The sequence below is a fragment of the Lepisma saccharinum genome, chromosome 2 (genome assembly GCF_977018435.1).
Source record: "Lepisma saccharinum chromosome 2, izLepSacc3.1, whole genome shotgun sequence".
NCBI classification, from domain to species: Eukaryota; Metazoa; Arthropoda; class Insecta; order Zygentoma; family Lepismatidae; genus Lepisma; species Lepisma saccharinum.
In genome coordinates, this window is record NC_139230.1 from 49874235 (window position 1) to 49901572 (window position 27338).

Consider the following 27338-nt stretch of genomic DNA (forward strand, 5'->3'; position numbering starts at 1 on the left):
TATGATCCAGCACGGCCATCAAATTATATACTGTATGTAGATGCAAACAACCTCTATGGTCACGCTATGATGCAAAAACTGCCATATGCAGGGCTTGAATGGGTTGAAGATTTCAATATTGAGGATCTTCAGGATTTTGATGACAGTGAATATGGCCTCTTCTTAGAGGTTGATCTGACATTTCCTGATAATGTACACAACAAATTTTCTGATCTGCCCCCAATTCCCGAGGTTCAGTACTCACCTGGCTCTAAACAGAAAGTGACCAAAATTGGAAAAGTCTTAAGGTTCAGGCACTCAGAATGGTTGAAACCATACATTGATACAAATACAGAGCTTCGAACATCTGCAAAGAGCCAATTTGATAAGAGCTTGTTTAAATTGATGGTGAATTCAGTGTATGGCAAAACAATTGAAAATGTCAGAAAACATACCGATGTTAAAATAATTACTGACCCCAGCCTGAGTAAAAAATTGGTTGCAAAGCCCAACTTCAATTACAGAAGAATTTATGATGAGCACATGGCACTTTTCAACATGAAGAAAACAAAGATCAAGTTTGATAAACCTATTTACGTAGGGGCTGTGATATTGGAATTGTCCAAATTACATATGTTAACATTGTATTATGATGTGCTGAAACCTTTTTATGGTGATCGTGTAAAATTATTGTACATGGACACGGATAGTTTTATTCTTGATATTCAAACAGAAGATGTTTATCAAGATATGTCACAGCCTGAATTGTTTCAATACTTTGATACCAGTGAACATACAAGAATTCAACCCCACAACAAAAAGGTGCCTGGCAAGTTTAAAGATGAGACACTTGGTGATGCTATTGTGGAATTTGCTGGGTTAAGTGCCAAGGTGTACAGTTTTAAAACATGTAGTGCTGTTGTCAAAAAGGCCAAGGGTATTGGCAGAGTTACTGTGGAAAAAGATCTTGTATTTGAAGATTATAAAAATTGCATCAAATCACAGAGTTCAATCAGAACATCAGAAAATAGAATTCAGAGTGAGGATCACTTGTTGACTAGCAATATTGTAAGAAAAGTGGCCCTGGACCCACATGATGATAAGAGATGCATTTTATCATGTGACATACATACTCTACCTTGGGGGCATTGTGATTTGAAAAATGGGGATCAATGCCCAATTACAGAGCATGATTTGAAATAAATAAACATGCCTATGAACTTATTTGGGTTCAAAAAACAGGCTATTATGGAGCTGCCAACACCACAAGCCTCTCCTGATATGCTGTCTAAACTGAGTGGCTTGTTAATTATTCATCTGAACAGCATATTTACAGATAATGATGAAGAAACAGGGAAAATATTGTACATATTTAACAATAATTTAAATCATTACCAATTACCTGTAGGTGGTCAATTGCAATTTATTACAACCCCTGAGGGTAATGTTAAAATTTCAGTAGGGAGAAATATTTATAGAATTAAGCACTCAAACATGGTTTCTGGCACTGTATATACTGTTTCTGCTGGTGACTGCTTATATATTGAGGTCCCTGGATCCTATGACAAGCTTATACCCTTTTTTATAGAATTAAGAATCAGATACTCAATAATAAATAACCACTAAAACAAAAATGCCTAATGATATATTTGGCCATACAAGACATGAAGATCACAGTGATGAGATTCTGATGCTTGATGTCAGAGTCAAGAAATTGAGAAGTGATTTACAAGCTTTACAGACCACACTCAATGCCAGTCTTCAATTAGAAATTACAAATTTGCAATCACAATGCATGGACCCTCTTCTTAAAATTGATTCTGAACTCAAAGTGCTGCTTCAAAAATATACTGATCTGGCCACATTAGATAATTTTCAAAGTTTGGAAGAAGCTGTTGCAGCTCTTCAAGCCAAATTTAAGACCCAGGCTAACAACTCCGAGCAATTGAAACAACAATTGGAAGAGCAGATAAATAATGTCCAGACACAGCTCCAAACAATTGTCAAAAGCATAAAATCACAAGAAGATTTTGATCTAGTGATTTCCACTCTAAAAGAACAGATTCAGTCACTCCAGATACCTAATCTGGATCCTCTGAACAATGCCATAGCCGAGGTTAAAGAAAAAATTGAGACACTTGAAAATTTTATGAACAACTTGCCATCTTCTGATGCTTTGAATGCAATAACTCGGAGTGTTGCAAACATTAAGCTGCAACTTGAAACATATGAAGATTTTGGAAAAATTCAAAGTTCCATAACCCATCTTGAAGGTACCATAGCAGCAGTGCAAAGTGATTTGGCAAATGTACTAGAATCCAGATTGCCTGGAATTGTAGATACCCTCGTCAGTGTCCAGCACCAAATCACAAAGCTTGAAAACCTCAACACCGAATCTGAACTATCTCATTTTCATCACTTGATCGATGATATCCAAACAAAGCTTGAAATTTTACAACAATCAACACCCTCTCAGGCAGATATAGCCCTGCTCCAAAATGCTATGCAAAATGTGGCTGATGCTTATGCAAAATGTGGCTGATGCTTCTGAATTAAACAATGTAAAATTGGCACTTGAATCTTTGCAAAATACTGTATCAAATCTTCCCACATCACAGGAACTTAAAAATATAAAAAGGGCAGTGAATCGCATATTGAAATCAGAAGATATCAAGAATATCCAGGCAGAGATCAAACATCTCACTCAGACAGTTGCCACTCTACCAACCAATCAACATATTAATGAACTGCATGCCCTGTTTGAGGATATCAGAAGGCAGGTCCATGATCTTACTGCTCAAAATTCAAAATTGGCAGTTGTTGAAAATTTGCAACAAATTGTAGCTAATATCAAACAACAGCTAGGGACCATGGAATCCAATCAAGCAAATGCTCTGTCTGTTTTTGCCACCCAGCTTCAAGAGATTGTGCAACAATACAAGAAACTTGTTGTGGACATAAAGATCAAGCCAGGCCATGATGATGTTGTTAGGACCATCAATGAGCACCTTGAATCTGTAACAAGCAGATTGCTCACAGCAGAAAAAGAAATAACAGGCATAATCGAGAATCCAAAACATACAGTAATTCTTGAATTGTACAGCATCCCCAACAAAGAATATGATTCACCATTTACACCAGGTGGCAAAATATATATGCTGTCCCCTGCACAATTTTATTACCAGTTTTTTGTTGGAGGCACACTTAGACCAATCAAGATCAAATATTGGCTTCAACCACAGGCACACCACTACCCCAGCTTATCAATAACAAATGCTGACAACAAACCAAAAATCACCAGTGTAGAGTTAGAGGATTTTACAGATCCCAATACATTAGAAACATCTTATGCTGAAGATGATGGCTCTCTTGAATTTCATATACAAATTGGAGACAAATTATATTTAGAAAATCCTGTAGTATCAGCTGCTGAACACCCCATAATTGCAATATTCTTGTTTACATATTATGTCTAGTTGTTGATGAATTACACAGACAAGCCAGACATAATTTTAAGAGACTGCCAGTAGTCACAAAGGGCATAGATGATTTATGGCAGAGCGACTTGATTGAGTTGGCAAGTGGGCAGTTGAAAAACTTAGACAAAATCAACAAGGGCTACAAGTATCTACTCACTGTCATAGACACATTTTCAAAATTTGCCTGGGCTGTGCCACTCAAATCCAAGACTGGAACATGTGTTACAGAAGCCTTCAGGACAATCATCAATCAGAGTGGAAGATCACCGCGCTATTTGCAAACAGATAATGGCAAAGAATTTTATAATTCTGTGTTCCAACAATTTATTAAAAGCCAGTCAATACAACATTACTCGAGTTACAGTGATCTCAAAGCCTCAATTGTAGAGAGATTCAACAGAACCTTAAAAAATCTTATGTATAAACAATTTACCCTCCAAGGTAATTATAAATGGCTTAATATTCTTCCAGAACTTCTACATAAATATAACAACTCGGTCCATTCCACAATCAACATGAAACCCTCTGAAGTAACTTCATCTGATGAGCAAAAATTGATCAGGACTGTTTATTATCCTAGATACCAGCCAACAACAAGAAAGGCCAAATACAGGGTGGGTGATCAAGTAAGAATCAGCAAATATAAGCACTTATTCAAAAGAGGCTTTACTAGAAACTGGAGCACTGAATTATTTACAGTGGTTCAAGTTAAACCCGGGACCCTTAACACATATATAATAAAAGATCACCGAGGAGAAATTCTCAAAGGCCGATTCTATGAACAAGAGCTCAGCAAAACTAAACAGCCCGACACATATCTCATAGAAAAAATCATCCGCAGAAAAGGCAACAAGTTATTTGTCAAATGGCTGGGTCATCCGGAAAACAGCTGGATCGATGCAGACAAAGTGATAATATGAGCACCTGGGATGTTATAAAAAGGCTGCCAGAACCTGAACAACAGAATAAGAGAAATGGCAACTTGCTGCCTGATAATATTAGGTGTCTTATTGTTGGGCCATCGGCTTGTGGTAAAACTACACTAATGGTTGATAATTTTTTATTGGCACCCAACTGGTTAGACTGGAAAAACAGGCACTTGTATGTCTTTTCTAAGAGCTTGGAACAATTAAAATATCAGCAGCTGATGAAGCTATATGATGGATTGGATATTGCCACTTTTGAATCAGATGTTAAGCCACTTCATGAATGTCTCGATAATTCTGTTGTTGTGTTTGATGACATTATACTGGATAATCAAAACAAGGTTAGAAATTTCTTTACACAGGGCCGACACAAAAACATTGATTGCTTCTACCTGGCACAGACTTTTTCTAAAATACCGAAGCAGCTGATCCGAGACAACAGCAATTTTATATGTGTGTTTCATCAAGATCATACCAACCTCAAACACATACATGATGAATATGTAGGTGGGGACTTGAGCTACAATGATTTTTCCAAATTTTGCAGCAAGTGCTGGAACCAGGACAGTTATGGGTTTGTCACAATTGATATGACAAGAACACCCAATAGTGGCAAATACAGAAATAAAATCAACGATTTTCTAGACGTTGAGACATAAATAAACAACCATGAAACGACCAGTCATTGATGATCTTAAGTTAAGAGATTATCTTGTAAAAAGATTTAAGGGATGGAAATCAGAGAACCGTGGAATTTATGAAAAACACAAACAAACAGAACAGCCTGTAATTGATGCTATTAATAATTTAGGTAAGAATATCAAAACTGTTACAGAGCAAAATCAAGATTTGATCACAGAGCTTGTGCCTGTAGCTGCAAGGAACATATTAGATTATCCATTCACCCCACTTTCCAGTATTCATACACCTAGTCCTGTTGCTCCTAGAAGAATTGAGGCTAGTCAGGATCCTATTGAATTGGGTCTTCTTGCTCAAAAATATTTAACCACACCTAAAGACAACAAAGATGAGGTTTTTGGCTTATATGCTGACACAGAGCTTGATGGCAGCATCATACATAGAATTGGCAATTTCAGAGTAACTTTTATGGGGGATGATCTGATTGTTTATTCAGAATCTCGTCTCGGAGAAAAAGGTGGTTTTGTTAAGTACCCCGGCACACCTGGGTTGTGGGAACTGATGACTAGGAAGAGGCCTGGCAGCTATACAGATCAAGATTATGAACATTACAAAGAAATATTAATAAAATCAGATGCTCTGTACCAGAACAATGATCCCACACAAAAAAGAGTCAAGTCGAGCAGTGGAGCAAAATACAATAATTTAATCAAGCCCATATGGTCACAGATCAAGACTGGCAGTGGAATCAAACAATACAACACCCTGCCTAAAGAATTTGTGTGGGTTGATGATGTCAGGAAACTTGTAGATAGGTTGCTGGTGATAGCTGGGGAGGAAAATGCTGGCAACAACAATTTTTACAATGAAAAGGTTGGAATTATGGACATGATAAGCACAAAATTGTCTAATTTTATAGTGAATGACACTAAGGGGATTGGATATCTTATAAAAATTATTAATACTCTACCACCTAAATTTTGGAATATTTCTGAGGGTCGGGGCCTGGTTAATGACATTATAAACAAGCTGCCATTTGAACTACATATTCCAGGCTATCAGTATTGTGGTCCAGGCACAAAATTGGAGCATAGATTAAACAGAGGTGATCCTGGTGTTAATCCTTTAGATGCTGCTTGTAGAGACCATGACATAGCATACAACACACATTCTGATCTTGACAAGAGACATGTTGCAGACAAGAAATTAGAAGAGGCTGCATTTGGCAGATTTGTAAGCAAAGATGCTTCTTTAAGTGAAAAAATAGCAGCATTGGGAACCACCATAGCTATGAGCACCAAACAAAAACTGGGGTGGGGGCTGTGAATATGTATATAATAAACCTACGATGAAGGCCAAGGGTGTTATGTATCAAATACCTTATGCAGGTCTCAAATCTCTTAAAACTATTGATAGCCTTTTGACCAAAAAGCAGCGCAAGAAAAAAAGCTCTTGTATTGCAAAGGGGCATGGTATGAAATTGTTGCTTAGTACCCCCCAATTAAAAAAATTACAGCAATCAAGAAAAAAATTGCATACAGGGGGATTCATATTTACCATCCCGGCCATCTTAGCAGCTCTCGGGGCTGTTGGGAGCTTGGCTGGGGGATCGGCTGCCATAGCAAAAACAGTAATAGATGCCAAGAAAAATAGAGCAGAATTAGATGAGCAGAGGCGCCATAACCTGGCCATGGAGAAAAAAGGCAAAGGTGTTAAGAGAGCCATGAATAAGTTTAAAAAAAACAAGAGCCGCTTACAAACCAAGATATTGAAGCTTTAATCAAGCCACTGGGCATCAAACATTTTAGAGGTGTGTACATGTCCGATTCTTTACCAGAACAACCACTCAACAAAGAGTGTGGCATTGTTAATTTGGATGAGTACAAAAATCAGGGCACTCACTGGATCTGTTATCTTAAATATTTAAACAATGAGGCATTTGTGTTTGATTCATTTGGAGGTGTTCCTCCTGAAAATTTAATAAAATATTTAAAATCACCCAATCTTTATTACAATAATGCCCGTGTTCAAAACTTCAAAGATGTTAATTGCGGACATTTGTGTTTATCAGTTCTTAGATACATGTCTCAAATAAATAAACCATCAATTGAAAATTTTCAAAAGGCCTTGTGGTATCTGAAACATCATGGGGGTATTCCATCTCACCAGCCAAAATTCAATATTGAAACTCAAATTGCATGATGACATAGTGTATCCCAAAACAATAGCTCTCAGAGCATTTTACGGCATGTACTTGATACCTAATATTACGCACCACAACAATACAATTGCAGTAGGGGAACAAAAAATTGTCATCACTCCAGGGCAATATAATCTGTCCACTCTAAATGCTCAATTACCCAGAGGTATAGTTTTAAGTCAAAATTCTGTCACTCACAGAGTAGAGATTGTGTCTGCTACAGAAACAGTGGATCTGGATACTATAGGAGAGCTGTTGGGATTTGAGAACAACACAAAACTTGAACCGGCCATCAAACACACTGCTATGAATATACCTAAATTCTTGGCCATAGAGACTCTGAATATTCACTGTAATGTGGCTGAGGGTATGATCACCAAATCAAATGGCATAGGCACTCACAAACAAACTGGCATCATTGCAACATTTAAACCTAATTCTGAATTCATGGAGCCAATCATCTACAATCCATCCCCAACATTATATTTTCCTGTGTGCCATAATAGAATAGATTATATTGAATTGATGGTCACTAATGAAAAAGAAGAATTAGTTGATTTTGCTGGAGCCACAACAACTGCAATCATAGAGATTAACATTTAAATAAAAATACATACAATGGAAAATATTGAGAGTTATGAGCTACAATCATTCCCCCCAAACAGGAGGACATTTGCAAATTTAAATCAACCCAACACAGAGATCGAGGTTGATCTTGATGTAGGGGATGGATTTATACACCCCCACAGAGCAGATTTATACATCAAATTTGATGTTGTAAAGCTCGATGGAACAGATTATCCGGCAAATTCAAATATAAGATTGGTGGACAATTTTGTGCCGCATCTGTTCTCTGAAATTGAGATTAGAAAACATGGTGTTGTTATAAACAGAGTGGATTATCCCGGCATTGCCTCCACAGCTTTGGCCACATTAAAATTATCCAAAACCGAGGCTTCATACTACCAAATAGGTGGATTTGAGGCTGGTGATAAGATATTATCCAAGAGCCACACAGTGCTGTTCCCCATGCGCCTGTTGCCAGGATTCTTCTCGGATTACAAAGAAATTATGTGGAAGGGTGGGTTAAGAATTACATTTAGAAGAGCTGCCAATGATAATAATGCTTTGATGAGGTACAGTGCAATAAACCCTACAGGAGAAGCTCTGCCCAATACCTTACCTGATGAGGGCAAATGCATTATTCAGACTATGGAGCTAAGAATCCCGGTTGTTGAATATGAGGCCAGCTATGCTCTTAAATACAAAGCTGATATCCTAAAAAATCCACACATTCCTCTGCAATTTTATACATATCAGTGCGTACAGAAGCCTGCCGCTGGTACTTATTATGAGTTTGATGCCACAAATTCATTCTCCAGTATTCAATATGACATGCCGGATTTTGTGGTGGTTCTGTTTCAGACTGGGAGACACAACAATCAGGAAAAAAATTCAAGTAAATTTGATAGCTGCAACATCAAGAACATATATCTTAAAAATGGCAGAAATGAGGTATTTCCTAGAGAAAATTACAATTTAGACATGTCCAAGGATGATTTCCTCAAATTATATGAGGCTTTTTCGGCTTTCAAAAGGGTCACTACTGGCAATACTGACATGTATTACTCACCAGATGAATTCAAAACACAGAGACCCATGTTTGTAATCAACACTTCAAAAAGAAAACAGGTTGTAGTGAATGACAGGACAAACATTAAAATTATCTGTGAATTCCATGAGGCATTACCTGATGACACCATTTGTAGTGTCATTCTCATAGGAGAAAAATCATATGTTTATGATGTAAGAAATGAGAGAGTCACGGAGCAATTCTAGAAGAATTACATTGTTTTAATATTAGATAAACAAATTGAAGCTGGTATCCAATTGAACTTAAACCAGAAATAAATATGTGTGTATGTGTATGTGTGTGTGTGTGTGTGTGTGTGTGTGTGTGTGTGTGTGTGTGTGTGTGTGTGTGTGTGTATGGCCTAGTTTTAAGTGTGGCTACAAGAAGGGCATATTTTTAACAAATTTATGGACAACAATCTCACAAAAGTGCCTTTTATAAGTGTAGCCTCATCAATCTGAGGGGGTCATACTTTCTCATGGAATCCATGAGGGCATTTTTACAAAAATCTTGGATTAAACGGGGGTTCCACACTTGAACAAAAAACTCATATGGCCATGTTGAGCAAGTTTTAAGTGTAAGCAAATCTGCTAGAGGAGAGTTCATACTTTCTCGGGTTTATCCCACCACAAACACCACTACCACTGCGTAGCTTAAGATAGGTTGTGTATCATTTGGACGACCAGGGGATGAACACATGCGTAGATAGCTTAGAAGCAGCTCTTGATATAAGTGCTGGCCTACGATTTTCTGCTTCAGCATGATATGGAGATACATAAATAGCTATACTAGAACTATGTCACCCCTGAGATTTATCAAACGTAAAGCGGAATAAAATGTGGACTTAATGTTAATTTATCGTGAGTTGCACCCTTTTTTATACTCTGATTGCCATAATTTCCTTTAAGAAAGAGAGATTGATGGCGTTTTGTTGTTATTATCAGAATATTTTGTTTATTTTTCATTCATAAAGCATCTGATATAATACACTGGTCATTTTTACACAATCCTTAATAGAAAAAGCAACAGTATATACAAAAAAATAACTATAGGACTAAATCCAATATGGTATACTTGAAAGAAACTTTCTCTGGTGATTACCGTATGGATAATACACCTTGAAGAAATTACATCCACATGGAAAAGATACCATTTTTATTTTAAGTTCTGGGATTGTCTGTATGGAACGTATTTATATTGAGTGTTGGGCGCATAGGCACACGAAAATTAAATTCCTGTATTAATGAATCGCATCTAATATTGTCATTGGCAATTTTGTATGAATTATTAATTTATCAATTATCACTTAACAATGTAAATTTCAATCATGCCTTCTTCCCTGATGTTCTTGAATTAAGTTGAACTGCCAGTATATTTTTTCTCCCAACTCAAAATTGCTGATATATTAATGTTTCTTTTAATAATATTTCAGGAAATCCAGGATGTGTTCAAAGTGTATGGAATAACAGTGAATCCACGACATTTGCTTCTTGTGGCTGACTATATGACATACGATGGTACTTACAAACCCTGCAATAGAATTGGCATGGGCAGCTGCGTGTCGCCATTGCAGCAAATGAGTTTCGAAACATCACTACAGTACCTTAAACGGGCCACTTTGGAAGGTGAGTTCGGAAATTTTACTTTTTATCCACATTCAAATAATTTTAATTTGAATATGTAACATGGGATAAATATTTTGTTATGAAAAGTGTGTTGCAAGCATCTAACAATTCGTGGATTCGTTTTTAATTAAGTACACTTTGCATTAATTGCCACACCTATATTTGGTAATTTGTAAGTAGCTAAGCATTCACGTTCGTTTTGGAACTTGTAGGCATTTATTTTATTCACATCAGGAGAAATGTGTGATATTCGTCAGTCAGAATTTTGTGATCAATGCATTTTTTTTGTAAGGGGGAGAAGACAACCAAATTGCCACTTGTTTATTTTGGAAAGGGGCGAGGGTAGGGCTCGTTTCTTCTGATGCCTGTTCTGCTTGCCAGACTGCTTCTCACCGTGAAATTACTTTCCACTGCTGGTTGCCCACAGATAATTTTAGGTGGTGGTTTATTTTTTAGCCAGACCAACAAGAATATCATTCAACTTCCATGACCTCGTTATTCCATTGTTTGTATTTGACAATACAATTTCTCGAGGCATAAAATCCTTTCACTTGTCTGTCTGCTGCCGACCTTTGAACTTCCTATTTCATGCTACTTGGAGCGAAAATGGTGCAGCAAACGTTTCTGTAGAGAGAAATGGAATTTTACAAATCACGTTTGATTCATTTGTTTGCCTCGTACTATTACTTCAGGCAACGTTCGATTTTATTTTTATGATCTAAAATGTAAAATATTTACATAGATCTGGTAAACGTATCCTACGATTTTAATGTGACTGTATTGTAGAAACAAAAGTTTAGGTCCCAGCTCTGAATTGGGCATGTGTATTTGTGTGAGTCGTAATAGGACAAATCACTTCTGTGTTGGGCACACTGAATAAATAAAAAAAAAAATATCAAATCAATAATGAATCGTGGTTGATCTTAGAAATTTGCGTGAACATTATGCGAGGGGTAGAACTATGTTTATCTACTAATCTGTTTATGTAGTGGTTAGTGTTCTCTATACCTAATGCACTTTTTTACTGTAACTTAAGTACACATTTAAAGTATGTACTTATGTACAATATTACCCATTACAACGCTTTTTTTTCCTCCTGGGGCACACTATTTAAGCAACAGATCAATGTATCAGACATCGTTGGCAAAGAGAGTTATCCCGAGTGTTCACCCTCCCTCTTTCCCCGTCGATATTTTTAGTGTTATCATCTGCCTGGAATTATTTGTGTCCAGTCATAACAGTCGGGCCAAGAACGCTTGTAAGCTTACAGTACATTAAAGCGGCGTTGACTCTTTATTTAGTTGTTAAATAAATGAGTCTTCACACTCAGACTACAATCTATCTCTCTCTCTCTCTCTCTCTCTCTCTCTCTCCCTCCCTCCCTCCCTCCCTCCCCCTCATCTTTCAGGCTCGTTCTATGGAATAAGCTGCGAATCTACAACTGGACGCTATGACCCATTAGTGATGTAGTTCCAAAGTTCGTATAACCAGAGAATAGTCTCAATATTTACATACAAAATGTGCACAGGAATTCCTGGTAGGTGGGAGGTCTTTCTCTCTGACTTTCTGGAAATTACGCAGTCGTGTGGCAAAATAACCTTTATGAATTTGGAAGATCAATCTTATTTCGAAGGACATTCTGCTATGTCGACACAGTATCAGTGTAGTGTATGCTGGTTTCATTTCGGATACCAAGCTATTGTAACAGTACTTTCTGAGAAAATATGAAGTTTTTTTCAGTAAGAATGACACGTGGACAGTATCAACTTACTTGGTGTTATGAAAAGTGGACAGATATGCTTTAGTTACGCGATTCCGATTTGTGGTACACATAATATTGATTGGTTAGCAGAGTGGAAATATTCATGTGTCCTTCAGTGACGGTTAATGCTAGACATTAACACATCAAATAACAATGTTTGCTGCTTCGCGAACGCCGAACGCGTTGTGTGGTCAACTTTCTATCCCGCCACAGAATGTTCCGGGTTCCAGTACCGGATTGAGCATTATCGTTTCTTTGTGAAATGCACCTGATCAATTTCATAATTATTTATCGCCATCGATTTTAGAGGCAGAAATGTGTCGTAAAATGGGGAAAATATACAAACAAATTATGTAAGCTTGGGCACTTCCGTGTGACGGACACTTACTATTGTTTGGTTTCCTAAGTGTATTTACATATATCCTTTCGTTAATGCTTTTATCAGATTTGAAGATCGTACGATATAGTAGACATTCAATCGTTTCCCTTCTACAGTAGTAACGAAGATATGGCCTTTTCACATTTCGACATTTCATCTGCGAAATGTACTTCATACAAAACTGGGAATAGGCAAATACGAATACAATGGTGAAATACGTATTTTGAAATATCTAAGAACATCGAAAAGATCGGCCTCCTTGGCGGAATGGTTAGCACAGTGCGCTACGACGCCAAGGGTCCCGGGTTCGAATCCCTGCATGGGTGTTCTTTGTGAGTGTTCATTCATCAATTTCATCCAATCATCATTCTTATCTTCGCGATTAGCCAAAAGTGACAGAGGATCGAAGTAAAATAAACCAAATCAAAAACAAGAACATCGAAAGGAGAATTTCTTTAAAGATAACATTGTAGTTCCCTCTTTAACATCTTATTTCTAAGGCGAATGCATCCTTGTATCACCAAACAGAATTATTTTGCATGGACTTAATACCAATGTCTTTAATCATAAAATGTAATGTGATGCAATAAGATGTACTAAATTAAATTTTTATTACTCTTTATGACTATTGACAATCAAACGTTCGTCCTCATAATTCGTTTTGCCCGACCCTGTGGCCGAGTGGTTAGCACATCGCGCTGCAACGCCAAGGGTCCCGGGTTCGAATCCCGGTCGGGCTTGGTTGTTTGTGAATGTCCATTCATCCATTTCATCATTTCATCACTCATCCTCATCTTCGCAAATTAGCCAAGAGGCACAAAACGCGAAGTAAAATAAACTAAATAAAAAAAAAATTATAGTTCGTTTTAAGTTCACCTCATTCACTGGACCACTATGTGCTTCTACCCGGTATTGAATCCGGGTCCCTTGATTACAATTCGACAGCATTACTAGTACGCCATTGGGGAGATTCGCCAACGTTCATCCGCCTACCGTTTACAATATCTGACTGACTATAATTAGAAAATATTTTCATTTTTTTGTAGATCTAATCCTAGTCCAAATTGTAAATGTTTCACCTTGTACAGATTACCGGTGAGCTTGTGTATATTTTGCCGTTTTTACGCATTTTACATTTTTCTTAGCTTCTTGGGTTAATTGTTTTGATGATATTATTGATTAGTGAGATGAAATAAAGGGCAGATAAAAAACACGAAGGTGGACAAAGAATATGAACAGTGGATATTCAATATCGAATAAAAACATTTGAATAGAACAATATTTTCCATCTTCTGATAAGTGTCTTGAATGTAACAGGAAACATATCGACAAAAATTAATCGAAACTGTCAGTTTCATATTTATGTAGAATTAGTCCTGGTCTGTATTATAGATGTTTCACCGTATAAGCGGAGAGCTTGTGTATATTTTGCCGCACAGCGAGTAGGTAATCATCTCCACATTAACAGAAAGGAAACACTCTGAACTGTAATACCATGTATGTAAGAATATCGAAAGGAGAATTTGCGAAGGCAACACAAACGTGCCGATTTAATTTCGGATGATGTTGAGCAGACTTGGATGAGGGTCAAGTGCTGAAGGCAGGCCTTAATTTTTTTTGTCTGTAATTTTCCATCTTCAAAGTGCAATATAAGTCGCTCTCTGGTCATTTCTCATCCTGTCTGATCCCTAAGCTCCCCCATCCCTTGTTTCACGTAATTAACTTTGCCTCACAGAATGCGTGAAATATCATAACCTGTCTTCCATGCCAGTGGCTCACAAGAAAAATTCCCTCTAATTCCCGGAGATTGGATTTTCCCCCGTCTTCTTGTCGTCTAGCATCTTGGCGGGTGTGTGATAGGCCCTGCTTCTCGCTTAAACAAGTGGCTGCTTTGATCCTGATAGAGATTTTGGGTAGTGACAGTTCAGAGGGAACAACTTGAAGGGTCGCAGAGAGATCACTTTTATTCTTCCGTGTCATTTTGGCACGAAACTGAAATCGCAGACCAAAACGGCGAGAACGAGGGGCCAGAGGGTGTGATCACGTGGTTTTCCAGTAATTTGGTGACGGTTATATTAAATATCCAAGGCGAGTTAAAAGCCACGAACACATTTCGTAGCGACATGTTTACCATATTATATGAAGTGGAAAAGAGGACAGTAAAAAGATTGTCTGGAAAAATTAAACGACTTACCATTATTTCATTATGTTTGTGCTTTTCTCCTCGAACATTTATCGTGTGCTTCGCAAGTTTCCACGCGGGCTTATAAATCTAATGACCCTTTGTTCGCCACTGAAACATAGGTACCGGCACTCCAAACAGTTAATTTTGCTTTAAATTCATCACGTCCGTTACGAAAGGAATTGTAGTACTTTTTAAGTTCACCTGTAAACTTAATATTTTCGTTTCGGCATTTCTATCATCTGATGTAATGTATAAAGACACGACATGGCACACTAAATCAACTGGATTACTACACGATACCATTAATGTAGATTCGAGTTCGAGTCCGAGATGACGCAACACGCAAAATGGTTTGTGTAGATTCGTGATATCGACCTATCCGACTTTATCGACGATGTTTCAGATGTGGTGATAAGATGAACTGGCTGAAAAAACGATCGCAAACATATATGGACGACACAACACGAGCTGCATAGAGGATTATACTGGCTGAGAGTCCAGACGCCAGAGCCTCGTTAGTCTGCAAAATATAGTCCGGTGTGTACTACGTGGAAGGAATGTTGACATTTGGGTGCCTTCGGAAATTTGAATGCATACACTTATTATACATGTATTGATCAAGGAACTGAGACATGCTATACTCTGTCGCGGGAATATCGAGCGAGCGAACGAAACAGGTCTCTTCGCAAATAGTGACTGGAAAATGCTCGACCAATGAAAACGTGCAAGGGATTGCGTGGAGGGGGGAAAGGGATTGCAGCTATCAGTCTTTGTACTGCTTAACTACACCCCCCCCCCCCACTTCCCATACCTTATGCGCAGAAATATGCTAAGAGATCGGCAAATTTTGAAAGTGGACATACGTTCCTTTATCGCCAGTTGGATACCAATATTCACTTTATTATACGTACAGGTATTCATTTGCTTATTTTAAAATGTTTACGTCAGTGCCCGGGTGCTTTAAGAGGTCGACCTTCGATTTTGCTACCAAATTTCCGGGTTCAAATCCCGGTATGTGTGCACTTTGTGAATGTTCCTTCATTAATTTCATCACATTTCATTGCATCCTCACCGTTGCGTCTAAACAAAAAATGCGATACTAAATAATAAAAATATAAAACATTCTACTTCACTTGTCTGCCACGTTTGACTAATCACGACGATCACGGTTAGCGAGGTTTACAACGCGCTCCGCCACCGAGGGACACTCGCATGCACGTACACATATGACATTATTGTAAAAAAATCTGCATCAACAGAAAACACTAGGAAAGGAAAACGTCCGAAGTGCTGAAACGTAAGGCACATTCAACATGGGATACCATAGGTAGTACGGGCACTTTCTTTATATTTCGGTTATTTTTGTCTTGAATTAATGGCACAAACACAATGATCTATCCATGCCATGACCTCTGCCTTTGTAGCGTGTTAAGCTGACCACTCCGCCATGGAGCTCGGCAGTTTCTTTTTTGCAACAGCAACAGTTGACAATAAATTTATAGAATTATTTTTTACAATAGGAAATAAACCTAATAAAATCTTACGGCGTAGAGTAAGGTGGGGCAAGACTGCGCAGTTTGAGTTCATAATTTTATATTCAAGCTATGAAACTACAGACACACATGAAAAAAGCAATACACATTGCACTATCCCTTGCTAACTAACACTAAATTTCCGAAAGCTGAATGAAAAATATTTCTGCATGAAACAATTACAAAACCGTGACCATGCAAATGCGTAGTCTTACCCGCACCGCGGGGTAAGACTGCGATCAAGTTCGGGTAAGAATGCGCACTTTCTACACAGAGTCACATTTGCATAAAAAGAAACACAAATCACCTTAAAAAGTTATTCTATCATATGGGATACATTTCTCGTGGCATTCTCACAGTAGGCACAGTGAATCCCGTCCTGCACTTGGGTTAGGAATCGCTAACACAAATCACAAATAAAGGTTCCTGTTTCATACAAGGTGCAATTTTCATGCCACCACTCGTCACATGTAGAACACTGGATCCAATCCTCTACTGGAGGATCGCTGTACTTCTCATTGCAACCTGGGCAATTGTACTCTTTCTTCTGGCGTTTTCTGCTTGCTACATCTTCTTCAACAACGATGTTCCGTTTCTGTTTCCCCTGAACTTTCTTCTTACTCTTCTCAGCCAACGAGGCTTCCAAGTTGACTTTGAATGGAGATCCAGTTAACACCTGAGACTGCCTTCCATTTCGTCGGCGGTGCTGAATATGCTCTGCGCGTGGAAGTGGTGATACCGTATGATCCAGTATTGTTAACTCCACTTGTTGAAGGCTGCTCACCTGGAGTTTCAGCAGATGCATGAGCCACATTTGCCTGCTGTGGCACGTCATTGGTGGATGGTCCAGTATTGTTAACCCCACTTGTTGAAGACTGCTCACCTGGAGTTGGAGCTGATACATTTGTCACAGTAGAGGGATGAAACTCGTCCTCAGTGAAGATGTCTGGAAAGCTGAATGAACGTGCGCAGTCGTACCCCGTGCTGCATTCCTGAACAAATCGCGTGATGCTGCCCAGCCATTGCACAAAGCAATGGAAACTAATACACAGGTGGACTCGGCATTAACACAGCTTCTTCTATCCATCAACATCGTAATATTGTATACATTCACAGTGACGAAGTACTCAAAACACATAGTATCAAAATAAATAGCAAACACCCTCAAAATCTTTTCACTTACCTCTCTCAGCACAACGAATTTCAAACGTATCTTCACTGTCCGCAGCTAGCTACCATCTTGGACGAAGTAACGGTGGCGCAGTGGTGCCAACTGTGTGTGATTTTCACCTCGAAAAACCGGTGCGCAGTCTTACCCGCCGCGCAGTCTTACCCCACCTTACTCTATGCCTGCTATTAGTAGTTACCCAGAACGACAAATTTCGAGTTTTTTGATCAGCTCACTATAATTACTCTATTTTGCACTAGCAGATAAACCTAATGACGCATGCATTCTCTTACTTGTTTCCCAGAACGACCAATTTCGAGTATTTACTCATCTCACTATAGTTCGTCTCTTTTACACTATGTGGTGGAGTGGTCATCACTATGTGCTTCAGCGCCAGGCGTTCCGGTTTAGAATCCCGGCCAAGGCATGGATGCTCTTTCTGAGTGTTCCTTCATTAGTTTCATCATATCATCACTCACCCTCATCTACCGATTAGCGAATGGTAAAATAAAACAAATCAGTCAACCAATCTTTTACACTATAGCCTTACCTAGGAATCTCTGGAGCAAGCGAACGAGAACTAGTCTTCTGCTCAAGTAGTGACTCGAGATGGCTTCACCAATAAACGCTGAGAGCGAAAGGTGGGGCATGAAGGGAGAATCTTATCTGTAGCTACCAGCTATTTGCAGCAGCGTCCACTGAACCGCTCTGCCCATTCGCTTCCTCCCCTTCTTTACTGTTATGCGCGGCCTTGCTTCACAGATTCCTGGAACCGTGTGTGTGAAATAAACCTACTAGTACTTACGGCGCATTCCTACGATTAGTAGCTTCCCAGAACGACGAATTTCGACTTTTTGCGCGCTCGCTATAATTAGTGTATTTTCTGCCTCAATTCTATTTTTGTGGAACCATTTGTGCACACCCCGTACATGAACCTGGACTTGAGAAATATTCCTTAATTATGTCGCAAAAAATCCACACACTTGTAAGTGTAAATTCTGGGATTAACGAAAAATACACCCTGTGCTGTGGTAGGAAAACTCGAAGTTATAATTGATCCATCGCCGTGTAAAAACGAAGTATGTAGTGGTCTTCGGTTTTTCTTGGTGTAGTGTTTTTCAACATCTGGACCAACAACCTTCTCCGTCTGGGAATAAGCCTGAAAAAGGAGAAACGCACTAGCTGGAGCGTTTTGCATAGTAACGGACCGTTTCTGCCGGCTAGACAATATAATTTTGAGGTCTTGCCCCCCTTCCCCCTCCTCGTTTCTCCTCGCTTCGTAAGATTTGGGCAATGACTAGGGTTTCCTTAATGGGGACATAAATTTTGAAAATTGCTCCCTTTCCCCAATTGGGAACCCGACTGGCTGAGCCCGATAAGGAAGGCCAGTCCAGATTACACTCATGATACAGGCAGTGGATGGCAACTTGATTTGGCTCCCTTTGCACATTGGCCCACGGTTTCCATTGGGGCCATCTTCTTCACAGGTTGCACGGATCGTTTGCATGATGGGATGGTTGTCATTGAGTAGCGCTGGCCTCCCATCTCGTTCATTTTCGATTCGACACTAACATCTCTCTTTCTATCTTTTCCCTTCTTTTTTCGAAAAAGCGACATTACGTAGTGGAAATATTCATGCACAAATTGGCGTCCTTTCTTCCCCTTTACTCGTAGCACAAAATTGAGCATTGGTTAATAATATAATGCAAATAAGTTTGAGTTGTTGTTGGAAGTCCACTTTATGCACAGAAAGGCTAATCGGGACTGGACCTACAGTTTAAGGTGGGATCCGAACCTCTATGTACCTCCACCGGATATCGAACCCTGGGCCCCTTGATTACAAGGCGATGACGTAACCATACGCCATCATGGTGGCCTCTATAATGCAAATATAACCAATGTGTACTGAACATAGCCAGAGTATAACAACCAGACACACAACCTTGCCAGATTCCCCTCCAAAAATGTAAACAATTTTAAATTAAGAATTTTAAAACTCTGAAAACGTTAAAATCCGCTTGGTCCTGTATTGTAAAAGGTTTTGTTACGAGATAAATTAGCAACGGTAATTATAATAGGCCTAAAACACAAGCAATTTCGTATTTTTCCTGACGCACGTTAAAAACTTTCAAGCACCCAATATTAGTTCTAAAATTTATTCTCACAAGACATTTCATTGTAGAAATTTCAGCGACAAATGCAGGCTCCACCATCACTCAACCCGGCTCCCTATCATACCGTGCAAATGCAAAACCAAGCTCAGTTGATAGAGCAATGCCACAGTAGGACAGAGACCCGGCTTCGAGTCGTGGTTGAGTTTGCATTTTTCGCTCGAATTGCTACGTACTGCATCTCCTGCGTGTGCCCAATCGTAAGATATTTCTTGATTCTTGCTTTTCAATTTCCTACTTTTTTATTATTTTTATTTACTGTAAACTCTTATTGTACGCTATCAAGAACGACTTCGAAGAAAGTTGGGATTTTGGGAGTTCCAGACAAACTGGGCTGATGTTTATATAGTAATAGAAAGTTGTGATAATGTTAAAAAATTGCAGAACTGTCTCTTACGGGGGCAACTCATTTTAAATCCTCTGCGGTCAACCATTTCGGTATCGTACGATAGGCGTAAAAAGTGTAGTTACATGTCCATTATGCAGGCTTATATGCAGAAGACCAAATTATACAGTATTTTAATACCAGTAAATGTAATTTCTAGTACAAATAATAACGGGAAATGCAGTCGTGGCATTTGTTTCTGAACCGCATTCACTTTCTACGTTGACTGTATATTTAGTATATCTGGTTTGCCGATACATGGAATAAAGTATAAATAATGGTTAAAGACGAAGTTCATGTGTACGTAGATAGGTTACAAGCAGCTAGGCCTATAATTTAAAGTAAGATCCTTACCAATGAAATATATTTCCACCGTTAAATAGAGCCTGGTGCCCCTTGACTACAGGGAAATAATGTTAACCTCAACAGTATCAAGGGGGAGCTCTGGATTATATTGGTGTGAAGCAGGAGTCAGTAAATGCTGTAGTGTTTGCAATTACGTGTCTTGCTTTGTATCTTATTATTATTATTATCATCTGTGTCTTGCATATTTTATCTCTGTAATTTAGTACTTTTTTTATGTGACTTAGTGCTGTTTAAGGTTGTATACTATGCTCAGCACCAAAACAAATTATTATTATTCTTATTCTTATGTAATATATTATGTAAATATATTGTCGAAAGCTGACTTAAAATGTAAATATGTTATTGTTACTATATTATTCAGGGTGTCTACCAAAACAACAAATCCAAAATTCTTGACTTTTTCATGACTTTTCCTTTACCTATCTTTCCTTTTTCTTGACCTTTTTTTCCCTTTTTCTTTAACATTTATTTAATCGCCCCTTACTTAAGTATAGTTGGAAATTAAGAAAAATAGATATTTTTATTCAATGAGAAACCCCTACCACAAGGCCGGTTAAGATGGAAACTGAAGCTGTACTTTAACAAGAGATTTACACTTGCTTTCTGTAAAAAAAATAATGCTTCAGACTTCATCCTGGGTGGGAATGGCCACATTAATTTATTTAATGTTTTTACAAAACTTCATGCGCACAAGAATGTAATTCTTAAGAAAAAAAGTGAAGAAATCTTCAACACAACGCAATACAATTTTAGGCTTCCAAATATTCAATTTTATCAAATCCCAGTACAATAATATAACAATGTAAATTCACTATACTGTAAAAAATTCTTGACCACAAGCATAATTTCTTGACTTTCTTGACCTAGCTGTTGATTTTTTACATTCTTGACTGGTAGACACCGTGTTGTTCTACATTTAAATATTTTGTCACTGTAATTTTTTACTTTTTTACTTGACCTAGTGCTGTATCAGGTTGTATACTGTACTCTTCACTTAAATTATTATTATATTTGTTTGATTCGCCACCCTTTGTGCTTAGCGTAGCACTGGTAAAGATTGCCATCCACCAGCTCGAGCGCAAATACCACTGATATGGTGAGGGACGTGTCTCTCTTAACCGTTTATACATCGCCTTGCAGAGGGTTAGATTTCATTTCGATGTAATACACCTTGGACTGCATTTTGCAGACTAAACGAGTTTCTGGCGTATGGAATCACAGCTAGTATAATCTTCTGTGAGGTTTGTGTTCTGTCCATGTGTGTTTTGTGATTGTCCCTTCCTATATTTCATCATTCATCCTGAACTTCGTGATTAGTCAAAAGTGGCAGAAGAGCGAAGTAAAATAAAATCGAACAGTCAATCAGCCAGGGATCGATTCCCCTCCATTCCGAAAATGGAAGAGAAAAGACGCATTGCGTAGATGGTTGCGCAGGGCAACGGCCGTTGCAAATTACGATGCTTTTCTCGTTTCCACTTATTGATATATCAAGATATTTATCCTGCTTGGCTTTCAATTATCGCCATGTTTTCTTCTTGTTTTAAAATTTGGAGAGTGTGTGTCAGCCTTGTCTCTCATAAGAATTTTAACCTGATTACAAATTCCCGTCAAAGAAGTTTAAATATAAAATTGTTCGGACTTCTAGCCCGGGGACACGAGTTTGATTGCGGAAAGGTACACACGTATTTATTTGCTGAAGGGTTCAGGGTTCAAATCCTGGCCTGGGCATGGGTGTTCTTTGTGAGTGCTCTTTCATCATATCATCACTCATCCTCATCGTCTTGATTAGCCAAAAGTGGCAGAAAAGCGACTCTAAATAAGAATCATCTTGAATCAAGAATTTAGTCGGGGCTTTCCCGGGGGCAGTGGTAACGCTGTCATCTTGTAATCAAGGGAACCCCGGGTTCCAATCCCGACCTGGGCATGGGTGTTCTTTGTGAGTGTCCCTTCATCATATCAGTTATCCTCGTCTTCGCGATTAGCCCAAAGGTCAGAAAAGGGAAGTAAAATAATCAAAATCTGTCAATCAAGCAAGGTGTTCGCGGTTCGACCCCCGGTAGAGGTACGTTGCGCAGTGGTTCGAATCCCACTTTCAAATGTAGGTTCAGTCCCGATTAGTCCTATCTGAGCATAAAGTGTACTTAAGAACATTTTTTGAAGTTGATTTACAGTTCATACGACAGGTGGCGTCTTGGTTTCGCATTAAAACGTAGCAAGACTACACTCACAGGAAGGGAAGGAAAACTTTTCAGGAATCGTTTTTTTTTTTTACTTCAATATAAAGCTACCATTGTTCATTCACTCGCTACCTTTGAAAAGCTTGGATGTCTAGCGTTGCGGTGTTGATGCGGTGCCTATTCTGTATGCTATCCAGCAAGCTCTACTGTTCACAGCCCACCGCGTTTGGCTTGAGTTGGCCAATCAACTGCTGCGTCACGTTCTTCAGCAAGCAGGCTTCGTCCCCATTCTCATTCGTCGCCATCAAACTGACTGACACATTGTACACAGGACGTCAGTCTTACTCCACATCGCTAAACGGAAACCATTTTCCTGTATTGCCTTCTTTTACTCACCCTGCGCAAGAATAGTAGGAGAAATGCGGGAAGCATATAAAGAAGCGAAAAAGCCAGTAATATAGAAGTTAGTTTATTGAAAGTTATTCAAAGAGAAAAGTAAAAAAGTATTTTTTTCTGCCCTGGCAAGCATGATTTCTTCAAATACGTTTTTAGTTTTTTTTTTTTTTACATCTTCTGGCAAAGCGATATTGGGTCGTATCAATTAAACTGAGCACCTGCTACAGTTGTGGCATGTGCTCACACTTCAATATAAATATACTAGTACTTTTCAGAGACCGAACACGTGTTTGTTTATATCTAGGACTAGTAACATGATGAAAGATCATACTGAAGTCAATGCTAAACCTGACAGTAATCTGTTTCCCTTTAGTTAGAACCAGGAAACATTGTTTTAATTTTGCATTTCCGGCCTTTTTTTTTTTTGTTTTTAGGTCATTTTTCAGTTTCTTTGCAATTTTTGTTGCATTTTTATCATTTTTTGAGGTTTATTTTCCCTCCTTCACTGCTGTTTCGTGAATTTTATATGCATTTACTAGCATAACTTACTTATTTATCTTTCCTAACATGGCCATGCAAGTACGCCATTACTCGAAAATATGGTAACTGCAAAAGCATAATATTATTTTAATTGAAATCTTTGGCAATGTATTAAATAATTAATTGTGGAAAATTGATTTTTTCTCAAGCAAATTTAAAATACCTTGACTGAAGTCTACTTTGAGATTCTCTTGTTGGCTACTATTATCGCTTTAATCTGTACTTTTAGAGTAAAATTAGCCACAACGTAAAAAAGTAAAAAAGAAAAAAAATACTGCATTGTGCAAGGCCTATTGTGATAATAGGTGAATGACATGCATATAAACCTTGTGTTGTATTTTATGTAACCTTGAAGTAAAAGTAATTTTATCGGTCATGTTTTTAGATCTTTTAGGTCATCAACCTTCGAGCCCTATTTATATTAAACCTTTGTCAAAAAAGTTCCAGTGTAGCAATCGCTGATACTTAACAAAAATATAAAGTTAATTTTTGGAATGACCATTCAAGTTAAACATATATTTTTGCCCGAGGGAAATAAAAATAATTATTTTGTAAAAACTGTGAAACCCTATTTCTATACGTTCCTCTGTTATACTGAAGAATGTGAGTGAAATAAAATATACACATATCTCCAACTATACTTCCCCAATAGCGTAGCGGACACTTCTGCCATTTTGTCATAAAGGGGATTTGGGTTCGATTCCCGCTAGAGCCATATTGCGCAGTGGTTTGGATCGCAACGTTAAACTGTAGGTCTAGTACTGAGGAGCCTATCCGAGCATAAAGTGGGCTTAAAATAACTTTACAAACAAGTGACTTTTGTCTGTTGTTTATTGACAACCAATATTGAAGGCAATTCACAACATGCCAGAGTTCCAAAGCATTGGTCTTTTTCATTTCGAGTCATAAATCATGTACAATTTGCATGATGCTCCCTGTGTGTTTGATGTGTATAACAATCTGTGTTGAATCAGTGTGGATTTATTTGACGTTCTCATAACATCAACAGAGCTGTTGAGTTTCTATGCCTACAAAGGTTTCCAATTTTTAAGTTTTCTTTCATCAGTCATCCATATTTCAGACAGCTGGGGCTTAATCTAGAGGCTAACGTAATCATCATAAAATAAATAAGGAAGTCAATTTAGAAACGGATAGTATTGCATCTGCAGATAAAACATCACATGCTGTAAGATAGCACGTACTATCCTTGTGTATATAAAAATACGTCAGGGCAGACCTTTTAGGATAAAAGTAATCTCCGATAGTTCTTGTTATTCCTTTTAACTAAACTATGAAACTGCACTTCTTACTTTGTCTTGCCACTTTCTTGTATTGTTTCCTCTTTTGGCGCCTATATAATGCTGTGCATTTTGTGAGCTTTTAATAGGCATTTGGAATTTAAGACACTTCGTTGAATCTGGCATTCCGTGAGTAAAGTATTCTGCCAATATTGAAACTTTTTTTTAAAAAATGTAGAAGGTGTTAACTGCTTAATAGTAATGACGTGCGTGCTTCTTGTAACCAAATTTCATTCATTTCCGTGAAACGGGACTCCAACCAAAGAAAGGTTATTGCCAATAATATATTCTAGAAATCCTCTTTTTTAGCTTCTTGTAATATATAATGTAAAGTTTCCCGTGGATATACGTAGCACCGTGCCATGAAGACACATTTAGGGGATGTTGGGGTAGGGACCCTTCGCTTCCCCAGGGTTACCCCCAGGTACCCATTGATTTGAGGCTGGGAGAGCCCCAGAGCCGCTTTGTGCGGGGACAAGGCCGGAAAAATCCAACCCCCGGGAATGGAACCCGGGTCTCCCTCATGGCAGTCAGACGCCCCACCGAATAGACCACCGCGGCCATTAATACATAATGTTTATTTTCTAATTAACAATTTTTTATCTTTTTATTATCCTAGCTCAGTCGGTAACGCGTCTGACTACCATGCTCAAGGTCCCGGGTTCGATCCCCGACCGGTTCAAATCCGGGAACTTTTCTAACGTTGGAAGCGGCCCCAGCGCCCATCCAGCGTCGAATGACATGGGTATCTGGGGGAAACCGGGGGGGGGGGGGGGTAAAGGCGGTCAGGGGCGTGATGCTGATCACATCACCCCCACTCACGACCGGATCAAAAAAGTGTGGGGCGTTACCCCCACACGCCTATACGCTTTCATGGCGTGGTGCTAAGCACAGGGGAGCACTTTACTTTTTTTATTATCCTAGCGATCTGACGCTGAGGTTGCCTATATTACAGGTTAAGGTTATTAGTTAATACATTTCTTTCTGCATTTTTGTAACCAGTTTCTGCTAACATTATTGCCATAATAGGGTACAAGGCAGTTAAAGTTAGAAAAATATAAAACATTTTCAGTGTTGTGGAACCAGCTTATTCCTGTTTTAGTGTGTTGGAAAATTAACTAGTTCTGCAGTATACTTTATTATGCATTTGTTTTTCTTGCTTTATCGTGCGATACGTAAGCCTATATTGTTTTATATAAAATTTTCCGCCGCGATTTGCATGTTCTACCGTAATTCGTTTTAATTATGGAATTGTCATAATAGCAGAGAATATTCTGACATCACTATATCAGCATCATAACATAGAGTTGATTCGCAAGAAAATATATTGCAATAATTATTCGTGTGGTTCACCGCATGGAACCAACATGCGAGATCGCACCTTGTAGCAGTTTTCATTATTATGTAGACTGTGTGTTCAGCTAATGAATATACATTCCCATTTCCAAAGTAGCTTATAAATGAGATTTCACCCTCATTGTTACTGTACCATTCATAGATGTGCTATGCAAGCCATGCTTTGGGAATAGAAGTCAACGATTTTTCTCTGCTGAAAGCGTTATGTGGAATGTTCAAAGTTCAGTTACCGATCATAAGAATTTCGTTGCCTGTGTTTTGAGTTTGTTAAAAAAGTGTTGCCTCCTCAATTAGCTACGTCAGTTGTGTCAGCTCAAATGGTAGCAAAGTAATTTCAACATGGAATATGGTGATTTCATTCTAGAAAATGAACATTTCACCTTGCAGTGTTGCAAATTTATTGCGCATGTAGGAAGTGGTGACAAGTTGCGTTAAACATAAATACGTTACATACTTTTAAGTTTAGTACACAGTCCCAAACTTATACATATGTGGTGACGAGTAAATTGTATTTATATGAAAGCAATTGCTGATAATCTCGAAATACTTTTACGTTCCAACTCCCAAACTTTTCCCCTAAGAACGTTCTTCTGTTTTACCCCTCGTTTCAACGGCACTAGAGGGGGCAGGATGGCGTACGACCCCCAGAAAACAAGAAAAACTACATAAATAAATGCTCCTTTAGCCCAAATATGAATTTTTGTATGAAGTTTAGATGTTTTCTCACCCCAGTTTTCCACCTGTCTACCTCACAAATTATTTTGTTCTGACACCACCACTGGCTACATAAAATCTCTCGGGAAAGGAAACTGCATCCTGAATATATGTGGAACAAATCAACATAAGCTTAAAATTGTCTCCATTGATTGATTACTATAAACAAAATATACGAATTATCCATAAATGATCAGGTATATCTATCAGTTTATTTTTGTTGAAGAAGCCGCTGAGTAAAGTAAATTTTTTTAGGTAAAGTTTTCAAATGCTGTACCATCTCAAACGACGAGACCTAGGTAGTCTCGGTCTTGTCTCAATTTTACAGACGTCTGCTCTTGTTCTCATCTCTATTTTTACAAGGCTGTGCTGGTACCATCTCCACGCGATTGTCACAATTCCCCCTCCCTTTGGCCTAGTATTTTTAA

At 38.4% G+C, this 27338-nt stretch overlaps 1 protein-coding gene across 1 annotated transcript in view; it reads left to right on the forward strand.

Annotated features, from left to right (window-relative positions):
• Positions 1–27338, forward strand: part of LOC145984027 (DNA-directed RNA polymerase I subunit RPA1-like) — a 314984-nt gene that overhangs the window by 281852 nt on the left and 5794 nt on the right. The window contains exon 31 of the mRNA XM_083117344.1: positions 10289–10481. Coding sequence (XP_082973470.1) covers positions 10289–10481 — 193 coding nt within the window. The remainder of the gene's footprint in view (positions 1–10288; positions 10482–27338) is intronic.